The sequence below is a fragment of the Hypanus sabinus genome, chromosome 6, assembly GCF_030144855.1.
Source record: "Hypanus sabinus isolate sHypSab1 chromosome 6, sHypSab1.hap1, whole genome shotgun sequence".
In the NCBI taxonomy this organism is placed as follows: Eukaryota; Metazoa; Chordata; class Chondrichthyes; order Myliobatiformes; family Dasyatidae; genus Hypanus; species Hypanus sabinus.
In genome coordinates, this window is record NC_082711.1 from 62980808 (window position 1) to 63006449 (window position 25642).

Consider the following 25642-nt stretch of genomic DNA (forward strand, 5'->3'; position numbering starts at 1 on the left):
TTTCGTAGGCCCAGGTGATAGGACCCTCCTGTGCGACGTGGCTACTGGCCAACCTCGCCCCATCGTCCCGGCAACCTGGAGGCGGCGAGTTTTCGACTCCATACATGGTTTGGCGCACCCACCTATCAGGACAACCATCTGGCTGGTTTCCAGCAAGTTCGCGTGGCACGGACTTTGCAAGCAGGTCAGTGAACGGGCCAGAACATGTGCGCAGTGCCAAACAGCCAAGGTGCAGCGGCACACTAAAGCCCCGCCGCAGCAGTTCGAACCCACCCACCGGAGGTTCGACCACATTCATGTGGATATCGTGGGCCCCCTACCAGTGTCATGAGGAGCGCAGTACCTCCTAACAATGGTAGACCGGTTCACGAGGTGGCCAGAGGCGGTCCCACTCATCGACACATCTGCCGATTCCTGCGCCCGAGCACTGATCGCAACCTGGGTAGCACGCTTCAGGGTGCCAGCCCACATTACCTCTGACAGAGGTGCCCAGTTCACCTCCAACCTGTGGTCGGCTGTGGCCAGCCTGTTGGGAACGCAGCTACATCACACAACTGCCTACCACCCACAGTTGAACGGACTGGTGGAACGCTTCCACCGTCACTTGAAGTCGGCTCTCATGGCCCACCTGAGAGGACCTAACTGGGTGGAGGAGCTTCCCTGGGTCCTGCTTGGAATTTGTACGGCGCCCAAAGAGGATCTGCACGCCTCGTCGGCCGAGTTGGTACATGGCGCGCCCCTGGCTGTCCCGGGAGAGTTCATACCAGCCCCAAGGGGGCAAGAGGAAGAAACTGCAGCAGTCCTGGACAGGCTACGCGAAACGCTCGGCAACCTGGCCCCTGTACTGACTTCACAGCACAGACGGACCCCGACCCATGTACCCAAAGACCTGCAGAACTGTAAGTTTGTATTTGTACAAAGGGGCGGACACCGGGCACCGCTACAGCGGCCCTATGAGGGGCCATTCAAGGTGATCAACAACAACGGTCCACATATGTTCTGGACATTGGGGGGAGAGAGGAGTTTTTCACGGTGGACCGACTCAAGCCAGCCCCTGTGGACCTGGTGCAACCACGGCGCAGAGGCAGACCTCCCAAACAGGCTGATCCAGACTGTGGACATTGGGAGGTGTATTGCCGGTTCTGGGGGAAGGGGGGGGGGGTTATGTGGCGACCCACTTTCTGCGCAGGTGAACCGGCTAACAGATAGCCAGCGCGGGGGGGAGACTTTCATAATGCACCTCTGACAACATTTCCGCCCGGAGAGGGCGGGCGCTAGGGATTAAATGCCAGCGCCGCTAAGTTTGAATAAACTAGTCTCAAAACAACTTACCGACTGCATGTCGTTATTTCAGCGCTGTGTGCAGCACATCGCTACAATATAATTGTTTACATTTGCTTGAAACTTTTTAAAAATAATGAGATCTGGTGTTGACCCAACAAACAAGTTTTCATCAAATTGTGAAGATACATATTTGGGAGCAGGTGAATGCCATTCTGTCCAGATGCCTGCTCATGGCTGACCTAATTGACACCTAGTTTTGTATTCCTATCTGTTTTTAACATCATTTCACCTCCTTACTTACTAAGTATCTACCTGCTTTAAAAATATTTGAAGTTTGTTTTCATGGCTCTTTGTGGAAGAGATTTCTAAATACTCACGACTGAGAGAAAAAATATGCCTCATCCATGTTAAATAGATAACTTTATTTAAATTGTAATCCTGATTGCTAGATTCACCCACAATATCTAGCTAAATATATCCCAAAAATAAAATTTAAGCTTAAGGCACATGTTATCCTATGTTATCCAACTAGGGCTGTCCAAAAGAATGCCTGTCTTTTATATTGCCATCGCTGTTACAGCTCTTTACCAAAGGTCAACTGCATAAACTGCAAAAGGCCAAAGATTTGGAACTAACTGAAGCTTTAGTGAGGTTTAAAAGTGCTTTCTTCCAGGCTAATTACCATGTAACTCTTTTTATGTTCCAGCACTGTGCTTTGTATTGCAATTGTTAAACCCTCATGCTTTTGCAACAAACTGCTTACTGAATTTATTAACACAAATATCTGATTGTGATCAAGTTCAGTTTTGAAAATCTTTTCTCTTGTGCCAAACAGAATCTTCCTTTTCAACAAAGATGGAAATCCAAACAAGCGGAATATACATAATGAGACTGCTTTGCACTTGTTGTGTATGGGGCCGCATATCATGCTCCCTGAAGCAGCCCTGCAGCCTCGTCTTGCACGACCCAATGAAGATGATGATAAGAGAGCTGAATGTTTGCAGATGATTCTTAAGTGGAAGGGTGCCAAACTTGACAAAGGCGAGTTTGAAAAGGCTGAGAACAATGCTGTTGATAACAAAAAGAGCACACCTTTGCACTATGCAGCTGCCTCAGGGATGAAAGCGTGTGTGGAGGTAATTATTCCTAGGCTGCTGTGTGGTTTAAATATGTCTAATACAGATTTCAGTATACTATGTCAAACTGAAGGCAAAGAGATAAAGTAGCCAATCAAGAAATATATATACTAATTTTCCATTTTGTGATAAGGCCGAATCAATTTTGAGGGAATGTTAATCAAATATTTGTTTTCAAATTCAGTATATTTATAAAAACATACTGACATTTGAGAATTGCAATGACTTTATTCCCCTTTTGAGCTCAACGTGATGAACTACTGGAAAGTGTCGTGGTTTCTCGTGCCCCACAAATGACCAGGAGACACAGAAGATTCTTCAAGAAGGGTTAAACTTTAACTTGCAAATCAAAGCCGAGACAGTCATTGAGTTGGTTGCTGATTGCCCACCGATCCTTGTACATAGCATTTTTTATAGCAATCTCCTGGTTTAGTTGTATTGGCATATCCAATCGGTCTGTAGTTGCGTATCACAAGTACATCCGCCACTATTGTTTCTACCCATTGACTTAATCCTGTTCTAATCTACATCTTTTAGCTACCTCTCATTAACACACCATTGTCTTCTACATTCTTAAGATTTCATTCTCCTACTAAATTGGATACTTGCATAGCAAATAGCAAGTTCAAAGCTGACTTGACATAGTTTTGATTACACAGCAAACAATGCAACTTTGGGAGCAACTTTTATACTCCAATATATCCCCCCTTTGAGACCCATTGGGCTCACACAGAGAAAGAAGACTAAGAGTCCGCGCACAAAGGCCCCAAAAAACTCAAGCACTTATTCCCAAATCTCAGGTTAAACTATAATTTTCTGCGCCGACCTCAAAGTATTCTCTCCCTGTTACCCTGGGCCGCTGAGCTAAAAACCTGTCCCTTTGTACCTGAGACAGGGAAAAAATCTCAGAAGCCCTTACAATCTATTCCCACACTGTTGTTTTGCTCTTGTTCATCCTGCAGGTATTGTAGGCTGTAACGATACATTTTCGGTGTTTCTTTCTCCACTAAGCTTGCTTCAGTACTTGCCACGAGCATCAGAAATTATTTGGTTGCAGCACGCACTACAAGAGACTTGAGACAAGGAAGGAAACAGCACAGCTCAACAATATAATACTGACAGTTATTGCCATTTTAGTCAGCCATGCTCCCCATCCTCCGAGTCTACTTTCTAACCAATCAAAGAACTGATGTTCAAATCCTGCATTCTGTTTCACCTCCGTCTGCAGATTCTTTAATTTATTCATTGCTCTGGTCAAAGACCCTTCTGGGCTAGTATTGTTCGGTATGAAAGTGCAGCATTACACACACACACCCTTTTTCTGCCAAAAGCCAATCCAGTACCTGTCTGTTTTGCCACGCCATCCTGCTAGTTGCATCCAGCTGTTGCCCTAAGGCCTCCAGTGCATCATCGGTGTAGTTGATGAATCTCTGTTGATTGTAGTATATATCGTTTATCCATTCAACATTTTTGCTTACCCCTATCACAGGTATGATAGCGCCCCAGTGAGCATCTCATGCGGTGTCAGGCATGTCATTCGATTAGTTTGCATGTGGTAACTCATCAATGCTAACGGTAAAGCAATTAAGTTTAGTGTCTGCACAAATTTTGTTTAGTTTGGCTTTCAGGGTTCCATTAATTCTCTCTACCATGCCCTGCGACTGAGGGTGGTATACACATCCAAATCTTTGCTTTATCCTCAGTGCCTGTAGTACCAGTTTGACCACTTTCTGGATAAAAGCCGAACCATTGTCTGAGCTAACTTCTGTAGGTATTCCAAACCTTGGGATCACTTAATTTGTCAGAAATTTTACCTCTGTCTTTGCCCCTTGATCTCTTGAAGGTACCACCTCCACTCATCTGCTAAATCGATCAATTACTACCAGCATGTATCTTTTCCCTCTCACTGTCTTTATCATGTCTAAGTAATCGATCACTAGATGTTTAAATGGTCCTTCAGGTACAGGAATGTGACCTATTGGGGTTGTAATTCCCTTCCGAACATTATTCTGTGCGCGTACCTCACACTGTGACAAGACAACGTCCACTGAAGCTTGTAAATAAGGTGAGCAAAAACCATCCTTCTTTATTTTCTTTATCACTTCCCCCCCCCCCCCCGCACAATGGTCAATCCCATGCGCTTCTGAAATCAGAATCGTCAGTAGAGGGGTGGGCGCTACCAACAAACCGTCTTCCGTGCTCCACAAGCCTTCCGGGTTCTGCTTGGCCCCCCTTCGTCTCCACATTGTCTGTTCTGCCAAAGTTGCCTTACCTTGTATTTCAATTAGGCCCTCTACCTCAGGTTCTGGAGTTAGGCTTACCTGGGGGGGCAATGACAGCTGATGTACACCCAGATGCTATTCTGACTGCCTCGTCCGCAGCTTGATTTCCCTTTGTTATTACATCATTTCCCTTTTTATGTGCCTGGCATTTTACTATAGCCAATGCTTTAGGTTTCATTATGGCTTTTATTAAGTCTAGAATTTGCTGACAATGTTGTATGGGATCTCCATTACTCTTTTTAAAACCTCTCTGCTTCCCCACTGCCCCGAACAAATGGCATACTCCATGAGCATATGCCGAATCAGTATAGATGTCCACTTTCTCACCTTCCATCATTTCACACGCAACTGTCAGGGCTTTGATTTCCGCTAGTTGGGCGGAACACGGTTGGGGACAGGACTCCATCCTAATAATCTTATAGCTCAACTGATCCTGTTGCACTACTGAGAACCCTGCATGATTTCCATCATAGTCCCTGTAACAAGAGCCATCTACGAACAGAACCTTTTTATCTGCATCCTCTAGTGGTTCTGACCGTAAATCTGCTCTCAATTTGGCAAATGCCATCGTCTTCCCTACACAATCATGGGGTTCTCCTTCATAGTCCAAAGGGACAAAATCGGCTAAATTACTGGTAGTGCATCTCTGTATAGTTATGTCTGGAAATGTCAATAGCATCTGATACGCTGCTATCCTGGCTGGCGTCAGCACAAATTTCCTTCTTTCCAGCAATTCTGCTACTTTGTAGTGTGTGTACAGAGTCATAGGATAGCCCAGGGTTACAGATGATGCCTTTTCATATGCATAGTACAGCGCCACCAATTCCTGATAACAGGGTGGATACCCCTGAGCCACCTCATCTAGTCTCGTACTGTAGTATGCTATCGGCTGCTTTGCTTTTCCTGTGCCTGTCTCTTGTGTTAGAACCGCTGTGACATAACCCTCCTGTCGGTTAGATACATACAAATGGAAAACCTTCTCGTAGTCAGGCAAAGTTAATGCTGGTGCTGACTGCAATTCCTACTTAATAGTATTGAAAGCTATCTCTGCCTCTTCATTCCACTGTAAGCCGTTCTTCAAATTTGTATCTCCTGCTTCTTTCATTATCTTTCTCAAAGGTGCCACAATCTCAGCATATTCTCCTATCCAATCTGAGCTGTACCCTGCCATTCCTAAAAACGTCATCATCTGCCCTACAGTCTGGGATTTTGGGGCCTTAGTTATTGCCTCATTCTGATCTGGTGCTGTTGCCTTCAGTCCCTTGGATATTACCCTGCCTAAGTATTCCACTTGCTGCTTGCAAAATTGCAGTTTCTTTTTGGATACTTTATGTCCTCCGTGCGCCAGCTTCTCTAACAGAGTTATAGTGTCCTGCTCACACTGTTCCTTACTGTGGGAGAAAATCAACAGGTCATCCACACAATGTAACAATGTATTTTCCAATGGTATGCTCTCCAGGTCTGCCTTCAACGCCTGACTAAAAACGTGGTGAATGTTTAAACCCTTGCGGCATTCTGGTATAGGTATACTGAGCACCTCTGTAAGTAAATGCAAATAGATACTGACGCTGGTCGGCCAGAGGAATACTGAAGAAAGCCGAACACATATCAATCACTGAAAAGTAACTCACTTCTGGTGGAACATTAGTCAAAAGCGTGTTGGGGACTACCGTTGGCCAGTCCTCTACCACATCATTTACCACTCGCAAATCATGCACCAATCTACACTTAGATTTATCTGTTTTTAAGACCGGCAGCAACGGGGTATTGCATGGTTTGTTCTTTTAAGCACTCCTATTTCAAGCAACCCCTGCACTGTCGATGCTATTCCCTCTTCTGCTTCTGGTCTTAGAGGGTATTGTGGTCTCCTGGGTGGAATTGCTCCCCTTTTCAGCCTTCTTTCTACCGGACTAGCTGTTTTTATTTTCCCTACGTCCGTGTCATGCTGTGACCACAGAATAGACGGCAACTCATCTAACCTTCTATCTTTCTGCTGGCCTCTTTCCTTTCCCAGCAAGGGCAGGTGTGGTTGGGGAGTTATTTCGACCTCTCTCACTGTCCCTACCATATCTACACTTACCATTACTTTAATGCAATTGTTGTCTTCTGATATCCACACCTCTGGCGTGACTTTCCTCCACACTGTTGTGGTTTCAGCACTCTTAACTAAGGGTCCTACGTCTTTAGACTGATATCCCTTGTTTACCAACAGCGTTACGTGGGGCGCAGCCTCTGGTATCCTGTACCATTTTTCTAAAAAGGTGTTCCACTTAACTTGTAAAGCTGCCCCTTGCTTTCCAATTATCACAGCCTCCCCTTCCAGGTGCTGTTGGGTACATGCCTCCAGGTGCCATCTCTGCTCTAACTCCCTGTTCTGAGTCTCATCAAAAATCACTGTACAATATAGCTCAGATTTGGGCATTACCACCCTGGGTAATAGCCTGCACGCCCTTTTTCCATTTTTCCCAGGTTTCCTGAATCTGATCTGCGATGTCTCCTATCCAAAAGACATTAGCCTTCTTGTCTTCTTGCACTATCAATTGAGCCCCTGCTCTTTCCACACTCAGCCCATTTCTGGCGCATTCTAATTTTAATTCCAGTTTCAATAAGGCATCTCTGCCTAACAAATTAATCGGAGTTCCTTTAAATACTAGCACCGGCAAAACAATTCCTTTGTTTCCCATTCTCAACCGCACTGGAGCCGTGCACTGTGTCAACTGTGTTTTCCCCGAGAACCCTACCGTCTTAATAAACTTTCCTGACGTGGGAAAGTGAAGGGCATACTGTGGCTGCACACAAGTGTACGTGGCTTCAGTATCTATCATCATTGGTGTCAGTTGCCCTTCTAACATAACCTGAACAATGGGTTCCTCATCTGCCTCCCATGTTATCATTGGGTAATGTCCCTTCCCACTCGAGTTCTCGGGGCACCCCTAATACCTCGCATAGGGGCTCACAGGTCTGCTTTGGCCTGTGGGGGCTGGTCGTTGGCTAAACATTAGTTCCCTTCTTTTCGGTTCCTGCTGGTGTGTGACAGGCCATGGTGTAAACGGACAATCTCTTCTCATGTGACCTGGCTGATTACATCCCCAGCACAATCTCTCTACCTCTCTTTCCCCCTGTTTCCTCACTAGTCCCCTCTGCCCATAGCTCCTCTGTCTCCCTCCTTGGGACTTCCAGTCCTGTCTGGGCTGTTTGAATTTAGTCTGTTCCTGATAGGGCATTTGTGGGAATGCTCCTCCAAAGACGTTGATTATTGGCATGGGGTTTTCTGGCCCTTGTCTTACAGTATGATCGGTTCCTCCATATAGCGGTGCTTCATCCAGTTCGATGGCTGTACTCGGACTGGTGGTTGCTGGCAGCATCTTTTTGCTTTTCTTTTTCCTTCTTTTTGGGTTCTTCGACCTGCATTTGTATTAACTTTCTTTGCACCTCTTCCTGCTGCTCAGCCAACCTTCGTTTTGTCTTTCCAGTGTTTCTCAACTGCATGGACTACGTGGTCTCTAAATTCTTGTGGGGTCATTGACGTCAGCCCAACCACTTCCTCCAGTTTGGATTTTACCTGCGGATGCATTGCATCCAAAATGCTACGTCGGAACAGTGTGGTGATAAATAAGCTATTTTCCACCTCTTGCTCAGTCTCCAGTCTCCACCTTTTCAACTGGTTTTCTACGTAGGCTGCTTGGTTTTCAGTGTCTCCCAGTGGATCCCCCTTTAAGGCTTTGGGGTCCACTTTGGGTGGATAAAGCTTCCTGAGGGCCTGCCATGCTCTCTGTCTCACTCTGTCAAACCCGTCTCCATCAGTTCTCAGGTCGTTCGAGTTTACTATGCCAGCCATTTCCATTAGTTTGTTAAATTTGGAGGTTCCCATCAACCCTATCAATAGTGCCTTCAAATGTCCCATAGCCAATAATCGTCCCGCTGTTTCTTCTTCAAAGGCTCTAATCCATTTCCCTGCACCTTCATGTAGATTGGGCAAAGTGTTATTCAGCCCTTCTAGGTCCTGAGATCCCCAAGGGATATACTGCACTTGTCCTGATTCTTTAACTAACAACGGCATCATTCTTACTCCTTCCCACCTGCCCTGGCTCTCCTCCTCACCTGACTCCCAATCTGTCTCAGGGTATGTCTTTACTGCCTCCCACACAAATGTCTCCGGGGTCCCCTTCTTCCTTCGGTCTCCCTGTGGAGTCCTTCCTCTCTGTCCTGATTCAATAATTGGTTGGCCCCTGGAGTATTTTTCACATTTCCCCTGACAATCCCCTCTCAGTAGCTTATCTAGCTCTCTCTCTGCTTCCGCAAGTCGCTTCCTTACTGCCTCCTTCTGCTCTTCTAGGCTTCTACCTCCTACCTCTTCCCCACAAATTCTCGCATCCTCTCTCTCTCCACTTAACTCTTGCTCCTCCAATGAGTCACCTTCTCTTTCTTCCTGTCCGTGTCTGTACACCTGTGGCAGGGTCATTACTCATGATCCTTACTCATGCTTGATTCCCTTCTCTCTTGCCCTCCAAGACTCTCATCTCCTATCCTTTTTCCACTTCCTCTTGAATGCCTCATCTCTTCCTGCTCTGATGAGCCACTTTCTTTTCTAGTCTGTTTATTTCTATAGTATAACCGATACGCCTCATACTCCTTTTCCTCTCTCAAGTATTTCATCCATTCAATCTCTTCTTTCATTTCTGTCTTTGCCTGTTCCACCTTTATCCTTTCTGCCTGTATCTCCTTCCATATCGCTGCTTTTTCCTTCTCGTATTGTCTTTTTTCCCTCATTATCCTAAACTTGTACTTCTCCCTGCATGTTTACTGTTCCCGTCAGCAGGGGGCACTGCTTAGGGGTTCCTTCCTCATTATAGGGAGGGGGCTTTACTGTTTCTTTCACATCCGGGTACGGAGCTGAAGCCAGCTTCTCACCGTACCTTCCTCTCTCTCTAACAGGCTGTTTCTCCAGCACCTTAGTGTCTTACTCGCTTGTAATCAATATTCTACCTGTCCTCCTCAGCCTTTCTCCCTCCGTTCTGAAGAGTTTTAGCACTTCCATTTCTCGGTTCTCTTTTTTGACCTCTTAGATTTATCTTTTGGTTTGTAGTTTTTAATTAATGCCTCCCATTTCTTCGCACAAGCTTACATCAAACGTTCCTTCTCTTGGCCATTTTGTGACCAGGTTTTTGATTCTCTTTTCCCATTTTTCTGAAGTTTTTGTGATCTCATATTTATTTTTTGGGAATTTTTTGCTCAGAATCTCTACTGCCGTTCCTTTACCTGTCATGTTGTTCTCTCTTTTTAAGGTATTTCAGAGATTCACAGTTCATTTACTAGATAATATTATTTACTCTAATTCTATGCCTAGTCTATCGTCTTATCTACCAGAGCTTTAAACTATATATTGGACTGTCCTTGTTTCCTATTCTGTTCTGCCCGTACAGACCTCTATTCAGAGCGGTACCCACAGAGCTTGCTCTTTGCACCTCGTCTATTCAGACCCTTATCTCTTTAGGCGGTATCCATGAGGATTTTCTCTATTTTCCTTTCCCTGCCCGTTCAGACCTTCGTTTCATACGAAGCGGTATCCACAGGGATTTAGCAACACCACGCGGAATTTTTCTTAACTTAACTTCTTATTAACTTATTTGTACTTACCCTCACTGCAGTGTTCTTGATCAATCCTCTGAGCCTCCTGTTAACCCCCTATTCTGCCAGATTCTTTGGCCCGGAGAGACCCTTTGGCAGTGGTTCCACACTTCTAAGACTCCCAAGACCTCCCCAAAGCCAACAGAATTCTTAGTCCAAATTGTCGCAAAAAGCGCTTACCTTTTGTTTGGGTGCACCCTTAATTCTGTTAGCCTTGTGAGGGTCCCTAGAGGACTGGGAAGCGTCCACAATCTGCCAATTCCTTTCTGCGGGTCTCTTTCCGGTCCTGCCGTGGTCGCCAATTTTGTCGTGGTTTCTCATGCCCCACAAATGACCAGGAGACACAGAAGATTCTTCAAGAAGGGTTAGACTTTAATTTGCAAATCAAAGCTGAGACTGTTATTGAGCTAATTGCTGATTGCCCACCGATCCTTGTACATAGCATTTTTTATAGCAATCTCCTGGTTTAGTTGCATTAGCATATGCAATCGGTCTATAGTTACATATCACAAGTACATCCGCCACTATTGTTTCTACCCATTGACTTAATCCTGTTCTAATCTACATCTTTTAGCTACCTCTCATTAACACACCATTGTCTTCTACATTCTTAAGATTTCAATCTCCTACTAAATTGGATACATGTATAGCAAATAGCAAGTTCAAAGCTGACTACATAGTTTTGGTTACACAGCAAACAATGCAACTTTTGGAGCAACTTTTATACTCCAATAAAGGATAACAATAAGCATTTACATTTTTAGTCTCTCCAAAGCTTAAGATGTTAAATATTTTTATGAGGCTCAAAGAGCATGTGATCCTGATTTTTTTTTAATTTAAAGATAATTTATCGATAAAGCTCAGGATATTTTGGGAACCCAAATATGTTACATTTTAAGCTTCAGTGGGTTAACCTGTTTCTATAGTCAATTGCAAAGCAGGTATCTAGCCAGTGACCTTGACAGTGTGGACTTCTAGCATCCATTTAAAGAGATCACTGGAGCTGAATAAATCAAATGTTATTTAGCATCTCATTGAAGTCTTTGCGCATGTGCAAATACAGCTAACTAGGAAGTAAAAACAATACAGGTTTGAGACATGGAGATTATGGTAATATCTAAAACGCTTTTTACTTTATTTTCTCATTTTAAAAATTACTGTTTAAAGTTATTTAATGAGATTAAGCACTGGTCTGTTCTTGCAGGATAGAGAATTTAAGTTGTATCTGACTTAGTAAACCATTTTAAAAATTACTTGAGAATTGTACAAGTATAGCATTTTTTGGTATTTTTGATAATAGTTTCCATGTTCTTGTGTTACTCATCAGTTTGATTTGTATAAATAATACAAAGGTTTTAATGCATGCACCTCATGCAGTTATGTTTCTGTGTTTTATTGTTGACAGCACCTTTGAGCATAACAGAGGTTGTTATTAGATTTATGTATAGTGTATATTTACTGCTGACAATTTAATATTTTTTTATTATGTAGGAAGTCAATGGTTAGGATGTGGTCTTATTTCTATCTCTTTCACATAGCCCAAATTCCATTCCCCCTCAGCTTATTTCTGAGCTGTCTGAAGATTTTGATCATTTTCCAATGTCAAATTTCTTGATAATTCCTCACATAAGGTGGCTTATGACACCTGAAGATTTTTTTAGAATTAATATCTTGTGTAGCTTGGCCAATGTATGCTGTAATGCTAAATGCTGTCTAAAAGTTCTCCGTACATTCGCTGAAATCTATCTTGACTCTAATCGCTGGAAACTGTTTCTATGTACTGTAACCTTACTGTCTTTTTTAATAACCATACTCTGATATAAGCATGTCCACTAGTGACAAACATATTTAAATAACTTTAAACAATTATCACTTTACACTCAGTGGCCACCTTATCAGGTACCTGTCCCTCTGAATGTATGTTCGTGATCCACTGCTGTTGTAGCCCATCTACTTCAAGGTTCAAGGTACATCAGAGATGGTCTTCTGCACACCACTGTTGTAGCATCTGGTTATTTCAGTTACGTTTTCCTATCACCTTGAACCAGTCTGGCCATTTTCTCTGGCCTCTTTCATTAAAAAGGTGTTTTCACCCTCAACCGTCATCACTCCATTTTTTTTGTTTGTTTTCATACCATTCTATGTAAACTCTGGAGACTGTTGTGCATGAAAATCCCATGAGATCAGTTCCTGAGATACTCAAGCCACCCTATCTGGCACCAACAGTCATACTACCTTCAAAGTCACTTCAGTCACATTTCTTCCCTATTCTGATGTTTGGTCTGAACAGCAAATGAACCTCCTGACAATGTCTGCATACTTCCATGCATTGAGTTGTTGCCACATGATCTGCTAATTAGATATTTGCATTAATGAGCAGGCGTGTACGTAATAAAGTGACCGCTGAGTGTAGTTAGCAATTTAAAATAAATTTTGCTTCACAGTTCTATAAATGCCAATGATATACACTTTGTTTTCTGAGCTTCTTGATACTTGTTCATCTATTTCTCTCCTTTCTTAGACATATCCCTCCCCATTTTAAAGTCTTTGTATTGTTTCTATGATGGTGTTTTCTTTATTTTTTTCCTGTTTTACACTTTCATTGCACAGTTGGTGGAACAGAATTTCAATTGCTGGCCAACAGAACCAAAAATAATCAGGGTATAGACCAACTGACTGTGCGTATTGATTTTAGATTTAGGTTCCTTTAATATCAGAGAATGTATATAGTACAACCTGAAATTCATACTCTTCATAGACATTTCTGAAACAAAAGACTCTGTAGAATGAATGATAGGACATTGAAACACAGAAACCTCATCCCCACCTGCCCTTCACAGAGCCAGCAGCAAAAGCATCAAATTCACCCTCTGCCAACTCATGCCAACAAAAGCACCAACCAACCCATGATGCAAGGAATGGGAAAAAGCAAAAGCCCCAAAAAGACCTTGATCCAGAGTCCACCAAAAGTACAGTCACTTCAGTATCTCAGACAGGCTCTCTCTCTCCAGTAAGGAAGAGAGCTGTTGCAGCAATGAGAGCGATGGCGAGCAGCTCTCTGTTCCAATGTTACAGTCTTCCGTATTGTTTCAAGTTCCCTGTCTTGAGGGTCGACAGGTTCTCACTCTCCCTCAAAAGAAAGGAGAGGGAGGGATCGCATGAGTATAGGAACCAGTGGTTAGCAAGCACACCACTTGTTGTCTCGATGTTTCAGTCTCCCACAACACCTCAGGCAGCAAAATCAATGAAGAACCATCCATGGGATCATTCCCCAAGGGTGCATGTATTCCAGGCCATTAATGGAGATAACGAAGCACTAGGGGATACACAGCCAGTCTGAATAAGACTGTATTCAGTTCAAGTACAGTAGCTTGAACTGTAGATCACGGACTCTGACAGAGCCCCATCCACCTTGAAAAGAAAGGAAGACCATAAGGGAGGAATAAGCTGTTTCACGGACAAACTGGAAGAAGTCACCTAGGTCTGCAAAAACTGCTGGCACCATTTTCCAGGCTCCTCCTCCTTTTTAAATATTATCTGTAAAATCCAAACCCAGCAGATAGTGTAATTGTCCATTAGATGAATTGTTTTAGTGATTTTTCACAACTATAAGTTACTTGATTAATTGCTTAATTAAAAATTACTATCTTGTCAATTATTTAGCAACTGCAAATGGAGTCTCAAAGGAAATGTGTTCATTGGGGAAATATTTGCTAAACGTATCTGCCATGGACTTGCATGGGCAGGAAAACTTAGCTTTTTATTTTTCATTAATTGCAGCTATTAGTAAGGTACGATGCAGACCTCTTTGCAGAAAATGAAAACCGAGATACGCCCTGTGACTGTGCTGAGAAACAGCATCATAAGGATCTAGCTCTTAATCTTGAGTCACGGATGGTGTTTTCGCGAGACCCAGAAGCTGAAGAAGTGGAAGCAGAGTATGCAGCTTTGGACAGAAGAGAGGTATACTTTTTGTAATTTTCAGCATGGAACAAATGAACTTTGTAGATTTGTCACAGGTGACCTTAAATAAACATCTATTCAAATTTGTTTTAATTATTCAGAAACCAAATAAAAGATTGTTTAATTTTCAGCACCCTAACACTGATATTTTAACTGAAACAAATAGCTTGCTTAGCCATTAGTTGTATAGTTCAACTATAAATGCCATAAATCCAAAACCAAAAAATAGGATATGCTGGTGTACAAGAGAATCTGGGAGCAGATGAGGGGTGAAGAAAATAAGGGGTATTTTATTCATCAGTGAAAGCCAAGAAAACAGGTAGTGTTGACTGCAAATGTTAATAATAGCTGTTTTATCTAGAAAAGATTACATAAGGGAGAATGTTTGAAATGTCTAGCTACTCTGATACTGATGGAAAAGGTTGAATTTAATGTTGACTTCTTTCCATTTTTGGTCCCAGCAACCAAGGGCTCCAGCACTACTTTCTACCCCCAATATGTTCTCTATATTAGGTAAACTAATGCCTGGTTTATAGAGCTCAGTCTGCAAAGGTGAATTTGTGCTTCCAGTTGCCTGTCATTTCATTTCTCCATCCCAGTCTGACATACCTTAAGATTCTTGTACCAACAAAGCCTAACTAAAGCCCATGCAGTACCCAATCATCTTCTGACTAGTGAATTGAAATTTCAGATAACCAGCCTTATCTGTTTGTATTAGCACTGGTCAGGTCTAATTTTAAAAAATCATCTAATCTATAATCTAATCATTTTCCCTTTTCACAAATGCTGCCTCACTAGCTAAATACTTTTCTAGAAACTGTTATGTTTTGTTGCTCAATTTCACCTTTCTTCTTAATTCACCTCTTTTGATTTACATTTCTCCTGACATGTCTGCAGTTATCAAGTCTTCATTACTATCTCTCAGTTGACATCATTCCATCTGAGTCTCTTGTTTGTCATAGATGATGCTTCTGGTACTTTAATGCTGTTCTTTGGCAGTCATACAGCCAAGGTTTCTTTAACTGAAAGTTTGTATTTGTGACGGCTTATTTAAAGCTATTTGTGTTACTAGTGACATAGTGACCAAGTTCAATTTAACTGCATTTAATCCAGGCAAGGTAATCACTTAACACACACAAAATGCTGGTGGAACTCAGCAGGCCAAGCAGCATCTATGAAAAAAGAGTATAGTCGACGTATCGTGCTGAGACCCTTCATCAGCACTGGAGGAAAAAAAGATGATGACTCAGAGTTAGAAGGTTGGGGGGGGTGGGGCGAGGAGGAAGAAACACAAGATAATAGGTGAAACCAGGGAGAGAGGAGGGGTGAAGTAAACAGCTGGGAAGCTGATTGGTGAGGGATACAGGGCTGGAGAAGAGAACACCATGGAAGAGAGAAAAGGGGGAGGAGTGCCAGAGGGAGGTGATGGGCAGGTAAGGAGATGTGGTGAGAGAGGGAAATTGGAATGGTGAAGGGGCATTACCGGAAGATTGAGAAGTCGATGTTCACGCCATCAGGTTGGAGGCTACCCAGACAGAATATAATGTATTGCTTCTCCAACCTGAGTGTGGCCTCATTGCGACCAAAGAGGAGGCCAAGGACTGACATGTCAGAATGGGTGGCCACTGGGAGACCCTGCTTTTTCTGGTGGATGGAGCATAGGTGCTTGGCAAAGCGGTCTCACAATCTACATTGGGTCTCACCAATGTACTGGAGGCCACACCGGGAGCACTTGATACAGTAGATGACTCCAACAGACTCACAGATGAAGTGTCGCCACACCTGGAAAGACTTTGGGGTTCTGAATGGTAGTGGAGAAGGAAGTGCAGCAGCGGCAGGTAAAGCAACACACATAAAATGCTGGAGGAACTCTGCAGGCCAAGCAACATCTATGGAAAAGAGTACAGTCGACCTTATTGGCCAAAACCCTTCATCAGGACCCAGCAGCCTGGCTTGCTGACTTCCTCCAGCGTTTTGTATGTGTTGCTTGGATTTCCAGCATCTGCAGATTTTCTCTTGTTTGGGACAGGTTCCACTTGCAAAGATAACTGCCAGGAGCAGGAGGGAGATCAGTAGGATGGAATGAATGGACAAAGGATGGACAAGGGAAAGCAGAAAGTGAGGGGAAGGGAAAGATGAGCTTGGTGTTGGGATCCCGTTGGAGATGGAAGAAGTTACAGAGAATTATATGCTAGATGCGGAGGCTGGTCGGCTGGTAGGTGAGGACGAAAGAAATCCTATCCTTGGTCGGGTAACTGGAGAATGTGCGTGAAATGGAAGAGATGCGGTTGAAGGCAGCGTTGATAGTGGAGGAAGGGAAGCCCCTTTCTTTGAAGAAGGAGGGCATCTCATTCGTTACAGAATGAAAAGCATCATCCTATGAGTGGATGCAGCAGAGATGGAGGAATTGAGAGAAGGGGATGTAAATTTTATAAGTAAACGGTTGGGAAGAGGTATAGTCCAGGCATCTGTGAGAGTCAGTGGGTTTATAATGGACATCAGTAGATAAGCTGTCTCCAGAGATAGAGAGATCAAGGGCAGGGATGTATCGGAAATGGACTAGGTAAATTTGAGGACAGAATGGAAGTTGGAGGCAAAATTGATGAAGTCCACGAGCTCCACATGGGTGTAGAAAGCTGCACCAATGCAATCGTCAATGTAGGCTTGGAACATACTGTTCCACATAGCCAACAAAAAGGCAGGCATAGCAGGGACCCACGTGAGTGTCCACGGCTACACCTTTTGTTTGAAGGAAATGGGAGGAGCTAAAGGAGACATCATTGAGAGCAAGGATGTTCCGCAGGCGGAGGTGGTGGAGCGGAACTGGTTGGGTTTATTGTTCAGAATGAAGTGGAGAGCTTTGAGGACTTCCTGGTGGGGGATGGAGGAGCATAGGGATTGGACATCTATGGTGAAAATAAGATGTTCGGAAACTTGAAATAATTGAAAAGATCAAGGATGTGTGAGATGTCACAAATGTATGTAGGGAGGGATTGAACCAGGAGAATAAAATTGAGTCGATGTATGCAGATATGAGTTTGGTGGGGTAGGACAAGCAGAAACAATGGGTCAAACTGGATTGGCAGGTTTGTGGTAGGAGGTAGAAACAGGAGGTGTGGGGTGAGGGAAGTATGAGGTTGGTGGCAGTGGATGGAAGATCCCCAGAGTTAACAAGATCGATGATGGTGTGGGAGACAATGGCCTGCTGCTCCTTAGTGGGGTCCTGTTCGGGGGGTAAGTAAGAGGAGGTGTCTGACAGTCGTTGCTGGGGTCAGTCTGCCAGACCACTACAGTGTCCCACTTGTCTACAGGTGGTGAGGTTAGGATTAGTGCAGAGAGAGTGGAGAACAGAGTGTTGGGAAGGAGTGAGGTTGGAATTGGAGAGAAGAGTGGTGAAGTCAAGACAATGGATGTCTCATCGGCAGTTGGCAATGAAAAGATCCAGAACAGGTGGAAGACCAGAGTGGGCTGTCCAGGAAGAGGAGGAGGGTTAATGGTGGGAGACAGGGTCATCAGTGTGGCGTGGAGAGTCCTTGTCAAAGAAGTAGGCTTGGAGGTGGAAACAGTGGAAGAGCAGCTCAGTGTCATGGAACTCGCTGAGGTGTGGGTACAGGGCTACAAAGATACTTACTACCTTACCTTAAAGGCACCCCTTACTAAGGACAGAATGTTCTGCTGCAGAGAGGGGATGATGAAGACCCAGCATGGATGAGAGCTAGAATCAGAAGGGTGAAGGTGGTTGGTAGTGTCAGAGGAGAGGGGAGGGTTGGGGTGTTTTCCTTGTCAAAGAACATTATATGTTGCTGAGATTTGGAGTCATAATTTTTCATTTGTTGTGCTAAGAGGAGGAAATGAATCTTTAACAAGGGTTTACTTTTGTTTATTTATACTGTTAGTGAATTATGTATTCACTTAAATAAATGTTGGGAATCACATTGTACCTACATTGCCTCTACAGTTTTTTTTAAAAATTTGAATTATTTCCTCCCAATATGAAGGTATATGAGGGATTAAGACCACAGGATCTGAGGAAGTTAAAGGATATGCTGATAGTCGAAACTGCAGACATGCTTCAAGCTCCACTTTTTACTGCAGAGGCCCTGCTCCGAGCTCATGGTAATCAACTAGCAATTAAGAATCTTAGTTGTAATACCGATATAACATTTTCATTTGTTAAAATTCTCATATTTGTGAATAATTGTTTATCTGATGCTTGATCTGCCAGAGTGTTAAGACATACAAATTTAATTAAAGGTAATAATAGGGATAATAAAAGGAAAGTGAAAAGAACTTGTACAGCGGTGAGTGTTGGAATCCAAGCGTATAACAGCATGTAAAGAAGCACGCAAGAAATTTAGATTGCTAATTAAGAGGATAAAACGTAGAAAACTTTCAAACTGAAATTTTAATTTTGTTAATTAAGTAATATAAAATTAATTTTTAATGCAGGAGCTCCCCAAGGTAAAGGTGCCCTGACTTGGGGAAACCCAATCATGCAAATTCTCCCATACTATGTATATATGTATCCTTCCCTCCCCCCACTTCTGTGTCTTGTCACCCACTTGTTATTTGTCTATTTTTGTGACTTAGATGAAGATCAAACCACATTTTATGAATAATTAATGCAAAAAAACAGTTAATTCCAAAGGATTCACCAACTTTTTCTTCCAAAAGATCGCTTTTTATCAACTACAGCTCAGCATTTAATACCATTATCCCCTCAAGACCTTGTCCTCAATGCATTCTCGTGCAATTGGATCCTCAATTTTCTCACTTGCAGGCCCCTGTCAGTTCAGATTGGCAACAACATCTCCTCTGCAATCCCTATCAGCACAAGTGCACCGCAAGATTGTGTTCTTGGCACCCTGCTCTACTCGCTTTATACTTATGACTGTGAGGCAAACCATAGTTCCAATACCATATTTAATTTGCTGATTATACTACTATTGTTGGCCGAATCAAAGGTGGTGATGGATCAGCGTATAGGAAGAAGATTGAAAATCTGACTGAGTGGTATTGCAACAACAATCTCTCACTTAATGCCAGCAAGACCAAGGAGCTGATTATGGACTTTTCAGGAAGAGAAAACTAGAGATCCATGAGCCAGTCCTCATCGGGGGATTAAATGTGGAGAAGATCAGCAATTTTAAATTCCTCAGTGTTATCATTTCAGAGTATCTGCCCTGGGTCCAGCACATAAGTGTAATTTAGACGAAAGCATGGCAGCGACTCTACTTCCGGTATTGTATCTAAGACGTTGACAAGCTTCTATAGTTATGTAGTGGATAGTATATTGACCAGCTGCATCACAGCTTGGTATGGAAACACCAGTGTGCTTGAACAGAAAATTCCACAAAAAGTAGTGGATACAGCCCAGTCCATCACGGGTAATGCTCTCCCCACTGTTGAACACATTTACATGGAGCACTGTTGCAGGAAAGCAACATCCATCATCTAGGACAGGCATGGGCAAACTACGGCCCACGGGCCATATGCGGCCCGTTAAGCTTTTTAATCCGGCCCGCAGAACTTGATGAAATTATATTAATAAACCTCGTTAACGTTTTTTCCCCGCAATTCTGGCGTTTTCCCAACAGATGACGCACTCTATATACATTTGTGGCGACCCATTTCCTGGCACATCCGAACCGGCTCACAATTAGCCTGCGTCCCGGCTAAGGGAGGTAGCCTGCGGGGATTTGCGAGCACAGAGCTTTGGAGCCTCTGCGCAGGGGGGCAGGTTGAGGGAGGCTTAAAGTGAGGCTGGGGATTTCGAATAAAGTTTTTTTTCTTCGACTGCAGTTACCGACTCCGTGCCGTAATTTTAGCGCTGCATGTAGCACACCGCTACACATTGACCTTTGTTGAGGTGCAGCGTATTACTCCACATTTGCGCTTTACTCTTTGTTCGGCTCGACCTATTTGTGTGAACAGGCGTTCAGCGTCATGAACATCAACAAAGCCAGCCACAGATCCAAGTTAACTGACCAACACCTCAGATCCATCCTGAGAATCGCCACAACAAAACTAAATCCTGATGCGCTGGCTAAAAAGGGAGACCAACAACACTGTTCCCACTGAAAATTAAAAATAAATTTCTTCGTTGTGTTATGTAAAAAATGCATTTGAAAATATTTTTTTCAATAAGCCTTACATGTTATATGTCATTTCTGTTAAGTGATGGACATGAGTAGTGCGCAGGTGCATGTACGTTCTCAAAATAAAAAAATGCGCTTCAGATCAAATAACGCGCTCCGCATACTGGCGCGCTGCACTGTTCTCTCCTTGTGCTGGTCATTGTTGAGTTTTGGCACAGGGGACAATTGAATAAGAAGGAGCAGGACAAGTAGACCTGCATCTCCTACCGTTTTTGAAATAAAGACAGTCAGGAGGAGAGTGATGATGATAATATCTTGAAGGATAACAGAATTTTCAGTGCTTTAAAATAATAACTGTTACTATTAAAAAAAGCTGTATTTTATTCATTTAATTTTCAGTGTTTTAAAAGTCATTTCAATAAATAGCTAAATACCATGGGACTTCAAAGACAGATATTTTGTTGTAATGCATGTGTTCATTTTCAATTGAAATTAAAGCACATGTTTTCTACATATCCCATGATATTTTATTTTCTCTTATGAGGTGTATTACCAAAACACTCCGTCCATCTGCTCTTGGTCCGACCCCCCTGTCAAATCTTAGAACCCTTTGTGGCCTTCAAGTCAAAAAGTTTGCCCGCCCCTGATCTAGGACCTCCACCATTCAGGCTATGCTCTCTTTTCACTGCTGCCATCAGGAAGAAATTACAGGAACTACAGAGCCCACATAACAGGTTCAGGAACAGTTACTACCTCTCAACCATTAGGGTCTTGAACCAGCAGGGATAACTTCACTCAACTTCTCTTGCTCCATCACTGAACTGTTCTCACAACCTATGGACTTAAAGTACTCTTTATTTCATGTTCTCCATATCTATTGCTTATTAATTTATAATTTTCACTTTTGTATTTGGTCATTTTGTTGTCCTTTGCACATTGGTTGTCTGTCTGTTCTGTTGGGTGTGGTCCTTCATTGATTCTATTGTGTTTCTTGAATTTACTGTGTATGCCTACAAGAAAACAAATCTCAGGGTTGTATATATGTACTTGGATAATAAATTTACTGTGACCTTGAATTTGAGGTGCCTGTCTAAATGTTCTTCAACCTATACCCTCATGTATTTGATAACTACCATGGGGAGAAAAAAAACCTGATTACGCCTCTTGTAATTATAATTTAGTATGCCAGTGGGAGAAGTTGCTTATGCTCAAGTTTGCTCACTGCTTAAGTATTTTGTAAAGATTTTAGGTTGTCATTTTATAGAAAGGATATGATAGGATATGTGATAGCATGTAAGATTGTCCATGATTTCAATAAAGCTGAGAATTCAAACTATGAGGAGAGGTTGCTTAAGCTAGGGCATATAAAAATAAGGGAGATTTAAATGACCTGTATAGCTTCAGGAGGGTGTACATTCTACCTTTCATAGAGAGGACATTAAAATTTAGAGAGGAAGTTAATAAAAATAGGCAGATCAAGGGGGAAGTATTGGCAGCAAGGAAAAGAAATTTCGAAGTATTCTATAGGCATGTGAAGAGATAATTGTAAGAGATGAGGTGGCAATCAGAAACTAAAAAGGAAATCTACTTGTGAAGGCAAGAGTGCATGGCTAAGGAAGTAAATAAGTGTTTTATAATAGTCTATCAAGGAAAGTACTGGATCTCAGCAAAGGGCAATGTAGTCACAACATCTGTGGTGAGAATTAACAATTCAGTTAAAATCTTTAATAATAATAATAAGATATTAGAAATAAAATTTTAAGTTGTAGACAAGGAGAAAAGTTGGCAGACCTCAAAAGAATGTCTGAAACAATACAGACAAAGGGAGACTGTTCTTCTCTCTCTACGGATATTACCTAGTTAGCTAAGTATTTCTCACCTGTTTTATTTCATATTTCCACTACAGTTGTTTTTTTCCTTTTCATTTTAATACCAGAATAGCACCATGAACTTCAGTGCAATAATGTAATTTATTTAATCTGTTTTCCTAGACTGGGATCGGGAAAAATTACTTGAAGCTTGGATGTTAAACCCTGAAGACTGTTGCCAACGGTCTGGTATTCAGATGCCAATTCCACCTCCAAGTGGTTATAATGCATGGGACACTCTCCCCTCACCTCGAACACCTCGCACCACCCGTTCATCTGTCACCTCTCCCGATGACCTGAGCTTATCTCCAACTGATGAAGATGCCCCTGTGGTATGTTTAAAAATATGCTAATTATTTCATTAGCTCTGCAATTAGTCAGAATATTATATGGCATGCAAGACTGCCATATCGTCACATTATTTGCAATATCAGCAGTTTATGTATAATTTATTTTCATCTTGAATGAACACTATTGCCTTTAATTTAAATCAAGCCTATTTTCTATATAAAAATCTCAAATTATCCTGCTAGCCTTTACTAATTACACAAGCATTAATGTCTAAAGTTCCAAACCACTTTGAGTTGACGGTTTCTGGATAGGGATGAACTGCTGTTATGAACCCCGTAACTGGGTATCTTACCAGCAAAGATAGGAGTATCCATTGGAGTCTAGTGATACTATTTTTAACAGTATTTATTAGTAAAAATACACAAAGAATAATATCAATGCAAATATACAGATAACATACGTCATCAATACTAAACCTAAAAGTGCGGGTATAATAATAAGAAGAAATAAGCTTTATCGTTGTCTAGGGGATAATGAATTGTCCGATAGAAATATAAAGTTCAATTCAGTTCATGCAGGCTGCGGTAGTTGTTCGTCGCTGTGTTTCAATTGCTGGGGGGAGAGAGAGAGAGAAACAGCTATTGACTTGCCGACTTTCCTTTACGATCTTGATCCGTCGATGCATTGTTGCGGCCATTCACGTATGACCCCTCCGTCCTTTAGCTAGACCGTTCTTCCGTGGAGGACTCATCACCCAGGCAAGGGTGGACACACACACAAGCCCCCACCGGTCTCGTAGCGTCTCTCCTGGTGCGTCTGAGGGGTGTTCCCCAGATCTTACTTTTATCCCCACTCACGGGGTCTCAGGTGTCAATCAGGTTGGGATGATGCAACCCATCAAACCCGCCCCCTCTGGTTGCCCCCTGAGGGGTTTCAGTGAATAGAATAGTACTCAATAAACAATCCTTCTCCACGAGACAATAGCAGTAATCTCTCTTTTGTCAAGAGGAGACATTCCAACCTGTGGGCCCCTTTCTCATTAATTTACATGAGCTGTGATCAATAACAACTGCCTTTGGTGTTACCTCTCTCATTTCCTTGGTATCAGACCCGAAATAATAGCGATTTTGCGATTCTCAAAAGGGGGGGGGGGCAACTTTGCACCCTTCTGCCCATCAGAGTTGCTCCTCAATTGTAACATTGCATTCAGTAAAAGATAACAGGAAAATTATGTGATCCACGTGACAATGCCCAAGTATAATTTGGCATGGAGAAGGATGTGGCATTGCTTGAAAGAATAGTGCTTGCATTTATGCAGCATGCTTAATGTAGAAAAATGTCCCAAGGTGCTTGTTGAGATCGATATCAAACAGTATTGATTGATGGAATGCAATGAACTAAAGATATATCAAAGAATACTTTTTAAAAAGTAGCTTAATGAAGAAAAGAGTGATTCCGTGAAAGAGAGGAGGATGTTTATAGAAGGAATCCCAGAGTTGATGGTCACAATGACTGAAAACCTGGCCACCATTAGAGTTGAACATTGTATTATGGCCATGGGGATAACAGAAATTTGCCATTATAGAAATTGTAATTTCCTAGCCATAAATTTAAGATATGGAATAAAATTGGCTCTCATGGAACTTTATTTTAACTGACTTCTTGTTACATACACAGACGAGGTGGCTTTGCTTTATGGACTATTGCAGTTTGGCCCATTTTCTATGCAGCCTCCCTCTCTAGTGCATAATAGTGCAGATAAAATTGGGATTGATGAGCAGTCTAGAATTGAAGGAATACTGATGTCCTGAATGAGAAGTGGTAAGACATGGGACGGTCTGCTTGTAATGTCAAATCTTATACCATGTAGTGCACTTGTCTTATAGTAGCACAGAGAATAGCAGGAGTGTAGAGGAGAACAGAGAACACTTAATATCGATTAAGTGTAGACGAGAACAGAGTTTGGAATTTGGAAAATGCCTATTAAATGTATCAGTTAATAGCACAAAATATGTTTGGGTCATTCTTCATGTATCTATAAATAAGTGTAAAATGCATAACCAAGCTTTCCATGTTTGTTTGCATAATTAAAAACACAAACAGTTTTGGAATTTTGGTTTTTAATTTAGTATTTCAAAATTCGGATTTATGATAGTCAAGCAGTTAGAACAATCAAGCTGTCATGGTCACCTCACTACAGGAAGGATGTGGATACTGCAGAGAGAGCGCAAAGGAGGCAACATTGGAGGGCGTACCTTATGAGAAAAGGTTGAGTATATTTGGCCTTTTCTCCTTGAAGTGATGGAGGATGAGAGGTGACTTGATAGAGGTTTATAAGGGGATCAGGGGCATTGATTGTGTGGATAGCTAGAGGCTTTTTTCCAGGGCTCAATTGGCTAACACGAGGGGGCATAGTTTTAAGGTGCTTGGAAATAGGTACCGAGGGGATGTCGGGGTAAATTTTTCTCAGAGTGAAAATGGAATGCACTGCCAGCAGCAGTGGTGGAAGCGGATACAATAAGGATTTTAAGAATCTCTTAGGTAGGTACATGGAGCTAAAAAAAAAATAGTGGGCTATGTGCCAGGGAATCTCTAGGCAGTCTCTAGAGTAGGTTACATGGTCGGTACAACATTGTGGGCTGAAGGGCCTGTAATGTGCTGTAAATTTCTATGTTCTATAAAGAAATTGGATTAAGGTTAACACCTGAAGAGTAATAACTTTATCTTGTTTCTGTCTTCTGAATGTTGTTTTTAAACAATTGCTTTTAATAACTCATTTTCCAGTGTGGGATATGCATGTGCAGCATTTCTGTATTTGAAGACCCAGTGGATGTCCCTTGTGATCATGAGTTCTGCAGAGGATGCTGGGAAGGGTGAGTCAGTATAATTCTTTAAATGATTTCAGTTTGGAGACGTAGCAGTTAAAAGCTTCTTCATCCCCTCCACTTTAAACCCTATTTACTACATTAAATATACTTTGGAGTTGAAAATATCTGCATCAATTCTACCAAATATATTTGTGGTGAACTACATATACCTGTCTGGACACGCCCCCCCCCTCCCCCCCACTGACTGCTCCTGTGGCTCCTCCC

At 42.5% G+C, this 25642-nt stretch overlaps 1 protein-coding gene across 3 annotated transcripts in view; it reads left to right on the forward strand.

Moving 5' to 3' along the window:
* The window catches only part of ankib1a (ankyrin repeat and IBR domain containing 1a), a 106014-nt gene that overhangs the window by 23731 nt on the left and 56641 nt on the right, over positions 1-25642 (forward strand). For all 3 annotated transcript variants that reach the window (XM_059972291.1, XM_059972289.1, XM_059972288.1), the window contains exons 4-8: positions 2120-2420; positions 14111-14293; positions 18292-18409; positions 22383-22591; positions 25335-25423. In XM_059972291.1, coding sequence (XP_059828274.1) covers positions 2120-2420; positions 14111-14293; positions 18292-18409; positions 22383-22591; positions 25335-25423 — 900 coding nt within the window. The remainder of the gene's footprint in view (positions 1-2119; positions 2421-14110; positions 14294-18291; positions 18410-22382; positions 22592-25334; positions 25424-25642) is intronic.